This window comes from Bos taurus, chromosome 17 (assembly GCF_002263795.3).
Source record: "Bos taurus isolate L1 Dominette 01449 registration number 42190680 breed Hereford chromosome 17, ARS-UCD2.0, whole genome shotgun sequence".
NCBI lineage: Eukaryota > Metazoa > Chordata > Mammalia > Artiodactyla > Bovidae > Bos > Bos taurus.
The window spans coordinates 68,881,614-68,890,480 of record NC_037344.1 but is presented as its reverse complement, the minus strand read 5'-3'; the positions used below and the strand labels follow the sequence as shown (position 1 = coordinate 68,890,480).

Sequence of the window (8,867 nt, the reverse complement as noted above, 5' to 3'; positions counted from 1 at the left end):
ATGCCTCACTCGAGACAGGTGATCAATTAAGCTCGTTCTAACCCCACTGCCCTGAGCTTGTCATCAGGTGCTCAAGGATACTGTAGAATAACTTTTCAAGAATGCTCCATTTTATTGTTTTTCGCCAGCACACTACCGTCAAATTGTTGGGGAAAGTGTAGTGTAATGTAAATGGCAAATCTTCAACCCTCAGAACTATCTTTTACTTCATGGTGAAATCATTCTTAAAAAGAATAGCCTCTACTCTGGCTCAGGTCTTGATCTGCCCCCTAGAGCTGTACCTTTGTCAGGTCATGATTTCTCCAGGCCTGGACGTCACCTTCATGAGGATATGCCTCAGGTAGGGCAAACTGGGCAGTTCCTAGGGTCTCTCCAAGCCCCGCATGAGTTTCCCAACTGGCTCTTCCCCCCTCAGACGCTAGTGGTTGTTCTAGCTCTGGCCCCATCACTCCAGGCTCCAGGTGAAAGATGGTGGGCAAGTGAGTCACTCATCTTCCCGGCCAGTCACCAAACACAACCAAGCGCTCTACTGTTCAGCACATCCCCTTGCTCTCCACAGCAGCTCCCAGCCATGCTGCGTGCTTTCCGATATGCCTTACAGCCATGAGAAGATGAGCTGTGGCCCAGAGAGGTATGCCAGCTTCCCCAGAGATCCTCGGCAACTTAAAGGCAGAATGGAGAATAAACATTTGTTCCCCAGCTGGATCCACAGCGCTTCCCTATGGCCAAGCCAGTTAGCTGTCCTCTGCGTGACTCAAGAATGCAGCTATTGGTTTAGAGGCCAAAGTTGAAGGTTAACACCTCCAGCTCTAGCTCACGGTGTGAAAACTAGAATTCTCTGGAAGTTAATGGGAGATCCAAAATAATGGAATCTGCCCTTCAGATGTCTGCAGAGGACTTTGAAGTGGTGTCAAATAACTGGTAAAGTGAAGAGCAGCTAGTTAAGAAGATGCAGAAGCAGGTCTCAAGGCCAATTTACATTTATTTGCTGATGACTCTGACTAAACATACTTCAAACATAGCAGAAGTTAAAGAGTCTGTCAGGGGACGCCATCTCCTGTCGACAGATAAAGGTGGTCCATGGAGAGTGACGAGAGCGTGTCTTCAAGCTGAGGCCGCGGCTCTGGGCAAACAGCTGGTGCTGGACCTGGTCCTTCTGGCCTGGACGGGGGCCTCCCAGGAGCTACTCCTTGTTCTCATACTTGTGCTTGATGTGCTTCCACAGCTTCTGCATTTTAAACACAAGAGCCACAAACGGAGTTTTGCTTCTCACATTGAACAAGGCCTCCCACAGCCCTGGACTTAAAACAAGCCTGAGAGAAACGCGTACCACATCCAGACAGCTTGCAGTGGGCAGTCTGGAAGCAATACTAGGCCTGACGTACACTCCTAGCATTTACAGAATGCTCTGAGTCAGTATGTGAAGGAAGGGGGAACGCATGACCTCACTCTACAGGTAACTGAGGTAGAGACACTAAGGGACCTGGGCCCCCAAAGCACACAATTATTAAGGAACAGAGGCTGGAAAATGTCTCTATTCTTGAACTCCCAGGTATTACTCCAGAGGTCCTAAGAGCCTGGTCCCCAAATACTTCACACTGAGCCATATTTTAACCTCATCAGACTTATGATCCCTCGGTCAGGAACTAGCTGTATTCTCATTCCTAAAAGCACCAAGAATGGGTGGATTATGACAACGTTCTGAGATGCCTTCCCCACATACTGAAATGGCCAGGGGAACAGCCTGCAAATGAACAGGAGCAGCACTTTCATAAGGACAGAAAGCTACCCTGGCCACAGGCTGTACATCAGGAGACCGAGCCTGCCTGGGCAGTAGGGCCAGACAGTTTCAAATTATTAACAGAGTGGTGGAACACAGCTTATTTGCCCAGGACGTTCCTTAGTATGAGCCATAAATTAAATACCTTAACGATATAAAGTCTGCAGAGCACCCAGCACAGTGCCTGGCACCCAGGGACTTTAAAAGGTGTTGTTATTCTCTATCTTATGCTTCCACTTCCTCCCCAGGACTGTAGAAAGTGCTAGTTTTTGAGTGGTACCACCTACCACCTGTGGGCTTCCCTTGGCTCAGACGGTGAAGTGGCTGCCTACAATGCGGGAGACCCGAGTTTGATCCCTGGGTCGGGAAGTTGCCTCGGAGAAGGAAATGGCAACCCACTCCAGCATTCTTGCCTGGAAAATCCCATGGACGGAGGAGTCCGGTAGGCTACAGTCCATGAGGTCGCAAAGAGTCGGACACGACTGAGCGACTTCACTTCACTTCACCTACCACCTACTGCGACACCTTGCCAGCGTCTCATGGAATCCTCACAATAATTCCCTGAGATAGCTACTATCATTTCTATTTCACAGAAAAAAGTGAAGCTCAGAGAGGTTAACTCACACAAGTTATTAAGTCCCGGTATTCCCATCCAGGGATCTCCGCTTTGTATACCCTCTCGATCCCCCTCACCCCTTAACCACTATTAATACCATCGCTGCCAGCATAGAAAGGCTTCGGAACTGAAAAGTGCTGTCTAAAAAGGCCAGCCCCAGTGTCTAAGAAGATGTCCTATTCACGGCCGTCACCCGCTCAAATGTGCCCTTGAAACCCTCAGACGAAACAGGGGGTCCCGGGTCCAGCCCTGACTTGCCACTGGCCTCCTGGCAGTGTGGCCCTAATAATCCTTTGCTCTCACTAAGCTTTTAGTTAGTTTAGGACAAGTGGGTGTGTGGTGTGGGAGACAGCGATACTAACAACCTCTGCACGGTGGGAGCTATTGATCCCGTTGAACATTTTAGGATTCATACCGGCGGGGAACGGACAGACGGAGTCTACAGATAGAAGACATCTAGGGTTCCCTTTACGCTACTCGTAAAGGTAGACTAAGTCCCGGCCCACCTCCACTCGCCCTGTCATCCCTCAGAAGGGCCCAAGGTCAGGGACGGTCCAGGCCCTCACCCCCTCGTTGATGTGTTCGTAGATGGCGTCTGCGCCTTGATCGAAGGCGCGCTCGAAGAACAGGGCGCCCACGACGATGGTGAGGGCGAAGGTAGAGGTCCTGCGAAACAGCAAGGAGTACAACCTCGCAGTCAACGTTGGGGCCACCATGTTTGTCCGCTGCAGAACGAGCGCCGGCGCCGCGACGACCTTTCTCTCCAAAGGGCCTCCACGTGTAATGCTTTATGGGATTTGTAGTTCTTCTGAATCTCGGTGCTCGTCGTATTGAACTATGGAGGTAAACTGATGGCTTGCGCGGGATTAAGGTCTCCTAAAATCCAGATCATGGAATCCCAAACAGCTTGGCGGAACGTATTACTGAATTCTTCTTCTTAAGCATTTAAAAAAAAATGATTTAATATTTTCACTACAACACCCAGAATCCCTCGCGCTTCCTCCACTTCCGCTCTGTTTCCGCTTTGATTCGCAAAGGTTTCTGGGAAGGGCGGGCCTCTCCCCAACGGGAGGACTACGAATCCCAGCAAGCAGTTCACGGCGTGAGGGCGCCGGAGGAGGAGCTCGCAGCCGTCGGGCCCCGCAGAACCAGGTATGTTCTGTGAAGGGGACATCGAGGGAGAGTTTCTCCTTACCCCCCGCGGGAGGACTTGGGCTCTTCCAACTAGATCGGCGAGCCCCGCGGCGGGCCGCGCAGTTTAACACGACGTGGACTGGATACATGGGCGAGGCCTGGATGCCCTATCTCAAGCTTGTTCCAATTCTGTCGCCTCTGTCAGCCCCAAGTCCAGGCCTAGAGTTGGAACCTGTGGCAACAAGTCGGGTCCAGGGGGCTGAATCCCTCTGTCCGACCCCCGGGGAAGAGGCTATTCTGCCCCTGCTTTCTATACTCCTCATCCCTGGGTTTCGCAAGCTGACAACCTGGCTTGGAAGACGGGAGACCTAGATCCACTTATTCCTTCTGGGGAATAGAAATAGCAAGAACTTAGGAGGACGAGGGCGATCCAGTAAATGTTTTTTCTAAGAGGCCCTGGGCACAACGCTGCGGATCCAGCGGTGAACAAGTCCCTGCCCTCATGAAGCGCTCCTTCTAATGTGTGTGGGGAGGGGCAGTAATAACAAGTAATACTTAGAAGAGCAGAAGACAGGTTGATTGGGGAGGGAGTGGTGGTAATATTTTAGCCAGGGTGCCCAGGAAGACACTTAACCTTAGACCTGAGTGAATGAATAGTAGCAGTTCAAACAGGAAAACATTGGTGCAAAGGCCTTGAGACTGCTCTGTCCTGGGGTGTTCCAGGGGAAAAAGTAGAATGGACTGTGAAGAGCTCAGATCAGCTCATATCTGGCCTTGTAAGCCACAGTAAAGAGTCTTATTTTTCCTTATTGCACTAGGAAGCCACTGATGGGTTTTAAGCTGGGGTGTGACATGATCTCATTTACTTTCAAGGTCATTTCTGGCTGCTCTCCAGGGATCAGACTGAAGAGGGGAAGTTGCTGTGGTGGGAGTGGAGGCTGGATGGTAATTTAGATTAGGGTGTGGATTAGAGTCGTGATCAGATTTGGAATGTATTTAGGGGGTGGGTCAAACGGAACAAGCTGACAGATGCATGTAGGGGGTTCAGTTCAGTTGCTCAGTTGTGTCTGACCCTTTGCACGCCGGGCCTCCCTGTCCATCACCAACTCTCGGAGTTTACTCAAACTGAGGTCCATTGAGTCGGTGATGCCATCCAACCATCTCATCCTCTGTCATCCCCTTCTCCTCCTGCCCTCAATCTTTCCCAGAATCAGGGTCTTTTCCAATGAGTCAGCTCTTCACATCAGGTGGCCAAAACATTGGAGTTTGAGCTTCAACATCAGTCCTTCCAATGAACACCCAGGACTGATCGATCTCTTTTAGGATGGACTGGTTGGATCTCCTTGTAGTCCAAGGACTCTCAAGAGTCTTCTTCAACACCACAGTTCAAAAGCATCAATTCTTCGGCGCTCAGCTTTCTTTATAGTCCAACTCTGACATCCATACATGACTACTGGAAAAACCATAGGCTTGCCTAGATGGATCTTTGTTGGCAAAGTAATGTCTCTGCTTTTGAATATGCTATCTAGGTTGGTCATAACTTTCCTTCCAAGGAGTAAGCATCTTTTAATTTCATAGCTGCCAGCTACACCATCTACAGTGATTTTGGAGCCCCAAATAATAAAGTCTGACACTGTTTCCACTGTTTCCCCCATGTATTTGCCATGAAGTGATGGGACCGGATGCCATGATCTTAGTTTTCTGAATGTTGAGCTTTAAGCCAACTTTTTCACTCTCCTCTTTCACTTTCGTCAAGAGGCTCTTTAGTTCCTCTTCACTTTCTGCCATAAGGGTGGTGTCATCTGCATGTCTGAGGTTATTGATATTTCTCCCGGCAGTCTTGATTCCAGCTTGTGCTTCCTCCAGCCCAGCGTTTCTCATGATGTACTCTGCATATAAGTTAAATAAGCAGGGTGACAATATACAGCCTTGACATACTCCTTTTCCTATTCGGAACCAGTCTGTTGTTCCATGTCCAGTTGTTACTGTTGCTTCCTGACCTGCATACAGATTTCTGAGGAGGCAGGTCAGGTGGTCTGGTATTCCCATCTCTTTCAGAATTTTCCAGTTTGTTGTGGTCTACACAGTCAAAGGTTTTGGCATAGTCAATAAAGCAGAAATAGATGTGTTTCTGGAACTCTCTTGCTTTTTTGATGATCTAGCAGATGTTGGCAATTTGATCTCTGGTTCCTCTGCCTTTTCTAAATCCAGCTTGAACATCTGGAAGTTCACGGTTCATGTATTGTTGAAGCCTGGCTTGGAGAATTTTGAGCATTACTTTACTAGCGTGTGAGATGAGTGCAATTGTGCGGTAGTTTGAGCATTCTTTGGCATTGCCTTTCTTTGGGATTGGAATGAAAACTGACCTTTTCCAGTCCCGTGCCACTGCTGAGTTTTCCAAATTTGCTGGCATATTGAGTGCAGCACTTTCACAGCATCATCTTTTAGGATTTGAAATAGCTCAGTGGAATTCCATCAGCTCTACTAGCTTTGTTCTTAGTGATGCTTCCTAAGGCCCACTTGACTTCATATTCCAGGATGTCTGGCTCCAGGTGAGTGATGTAGGGGGTACCGGAAAGAGAAATCGAGGATGACATCAAAGTTTTGACTTCAGCAACTTAAAATCAAAGGAATGATTTTAGCTTCTCTTTGGCCATGTTAAGCTTGAACTGCTCCTTAGATGTCAAGTGGAGGTGGTTGTTGTTCAGTCGCTAAATGGTGTCTGACTCTTTGTGACCCCATGGACTGCAGCACACCAGGCTCCTCTGTCCTCCACTATCTCCCAGAGTTTGCTCATATGCATGTCCATTTAGTGGGTGATGCTGTCTAACCATCTCATCCTCTGCCGCCCTCTTCTCCTTTTGCCTTTGATCTCTCCCAGCATCAGGTCTTTTCCAGTGAGACAGCTTTTTGCATCAAGTAGCCAAAGTATTGCAGCTTTAGCTTCATCATCAGTCCTTCCCAGGAACATTCAAGGTTGATTTCCTTTCCTTGACTGGTTTGATTTCCTTGCAGTCCAAGGGACTCTCAGGAGTCTTCTCCAGCACCACAGTTCAAAAGCTTCAGTTCTTCGGTGCTCAGCCTTCTTTATGGTCCGACTCATATCCGTACATGACTGCTGGAGAAACCACAGCTCTGACCACGTGGAGCTTTGTCGGCAAAGTGATGTTTCTGTTTTTACTACGTTGTCTAGGTTTGTCATGGCTTCCCTTCCAAGGAGCAAGCGTCTTTTAATTTCATGGCTTCAGTCACTGTCCACAGTGATTTTGGAGCCCAAGAAAGTAAAATCTGCCACTGCTTCTGTGCAGAGGGTACTAGCGATATGAGTCTGGAGTTCAAAGGAGAGGTCTGAGCCAGGGATAAGTCATTTGTGTAGGTGTGGCATCGAACAGCAGGGACCGGACTGGAAACCTGGATCCACCTCTGACTCGTAAAAGCAACTGTAATGCCTTATTAGGGGATGGGGAGGGAAAATGTGAAATGCTCTATAACCATGACCAGTTATTTTCTATTTGCAAAGCATCTTGGTAGCCCGTTGGGGCAGGAGGTTGTGAAGCTTCTGGGAAAGAACACTTGTATCTTGCTGACAGCTAGTCTGGCTGATGGTGAGTTAAGAGGAGGGAGGAATTATTTTAGGTGAGATGGGTAGGGACCACAGGGAGTTAAGGTGTGGCTTATTTTTATTTTTTTGCCTTTTTAGTTAATTCTCATTTTGGAGCAAGACTTTATAAAAAAATCGAATTTTCTTTAAGCTATTGCTTTCAGTTTAGAAATTATTATTCTATGTGTAAACCTAAAAAAATAAGAAAAATAACCTTTACTTTCCCTTTGATTAATATTTGAACTTAAGTTGAGCAAACAAAATTCCTTTTAACATTCAGCCCTATCTTTAGCCCAATTACATTCCCTTACACATTTAATTCCACTTATACATTTAATATATTTGATTTTCCTTTTAAGTACTTCAGAGATATACCGTAATAAGTATAATATCCCCAGAACACTTAAACAATTAACTAGAAAAGCCAGTAAATTAAATTTATAAATGTGATAAATTTTAAGTTATTGTAAACAGTTTGACACTTGAAACAGACTCAGTCATGTTCTCTTATGTCACATTCTCTCATTCTGGGGATTCAGACAATACTGGCTCCATCTCTGTCATGAGATGAGAACATGGGGGCACTCTTAGAAGCTTTTCTAGCACCCCAGGTGTTGCGTGCAGGAGTTTAATACGCAGCCAGCGTTTCCAACCATTGCTAACTCCTCAACTTAGAATAACAAGTCTCATAGAATCACTGACAGGTAATTTATCAGTCGTATGCTTGTGCTCGGCCACTCAGTCATGTCAGACTCTTTGTGACCCCATGAACTGTAGCCCGCCGGGCTCTTCTGACCATGGGATTTTCTAGGCAAGAATACTGGCATGGGTTGCCATTTCCTCCTCCAGAGGATCTTCCTGACCCAGGGATTGAGTCCACATCTCCTGCATTGGCAGGCAGATTGTCTACCACTGCACCCACTGGGAAGCCCATTTTATCAATTATCTAACTACAAGTTTTAATTTTTATATATTTTAAATTGGAATCAATTTAATCAATTCCTGAAAAACCATGCTTTTCTCTTGTATACTCAATAGAAATTCTTTTCAGTGAGATACTTTTAAATACCAAGTATACACTGATTATTAATAAACTTAGGACAAGAACATTAATACAGTAATCGAGAGAAATTTGCATTCTAACCAGGGAGTCTAGCACCCCCTAGCAGAAAAGTGTTTGAAATCCAGTCAAAGAAAAGTGTTTTATCCACTTTTCTGAGTTATGCTTTGCTTAACTCAGATTATTTGAGCAAATTATTTGCTCTTCTACCTCTATTTTCTTTTCTAAAAATTGATTGTCTACATTAATCAAATTCCATGAAAAGTGAAAGTCGCATCAGATTCTTTGCGACCCCGTGGACTCTACAGTCCATGAAATTCTTCAGGCCAGAATACTGGAGTGGGTAGCCTTTCCCTTCTCCAGGGGATCTTCCCAACTCAGGGATCGAGCCCAGTTGTCCCACATTGCAGTGGATTCTTTACCAGCTGAGCCACAAGGGAAGCCCAAGAATACTGGAATGGGTAGCCTATCCCTCCTCCAGCAGATCTTCCCGACCCGGGAATCAAACCAGGGTCTCCTGAATTGCAGGTGGATTCTTTACCAACAGAGCTATCAGGGAATCCCAGTCAAATTCCTTACATATATCTTTAAAAAAGAAAAAAAAGATGTATTCATTTGTTCTTTTTTACCGTGCTGGGTCTTCATTGCTGTGCGCAGGCTTTCACTCCTTGTGGAG

The 8,867-nt window shown here is 46.7% G+C and overlaps 2 protein-coding genes across 3 annotated transcripts in view; one reads left to right on the top strand and one right to left on the bottom strand.

The window, feature by feature from the left end:
• Positions 1-964: 964 nt before the first annotated feature.
• UQCR10 (ubiquinol-cytochrome c reductase, complex III subunit X) lies at positions 965-3,161 on the bottom strand. Its single transcript, NM_001113723.2, has 2 exons — positions 2,963-3,161; positions 965-1,228 (listed from the first exon to the last, which is right to left on the bottom strand). Exons 1-2 carry the CDS (start codon positions 3,110-3,112, stop codon positions 1,184-1,186), a joined length of 195 nt encoding a protein of 64 aa, NP_001107195.1. The 5' UTR covers positions 3,113-3,161; the 3' UTR covers positions 965-1,183.
• Positions 3,162-3,437: 276 nt separating this feature from the next.
• The window catches only part of ZMAT5 (zinc finger matrin-type 5), a 22,780-nt gene continuing 17,350 nt past the window's right edge, over positions 3,438-8,867 (top strand). The window contains 1 exon segment of one of the 2 annotated variants that reach the window (NM_001038210.2): positions 3,438-3,548. The gene's annotated coding sequence lies outside the window, so the exon portion shown is untranslated. 2 annotated transcript variants of the gene reach the window in all.

Excerpts from the sequence above, each read along its gene's own strand:
- UQCR10 (NM_001113723.2), bottom strand. The coding sequence starts at position 3,112 with ATGGTGGCCCCAACGTTGACTGCGAGGTTGTACTCCTTGCTGTTTCGC. Across the intron at positions 1,229-2,962 it reads ACGAACACATCAACGAGGGG|AAGCTGTGGAAGCACATCAA; the intron begins GTGAGGGCCTGG and ends TTTAAAATGCAG.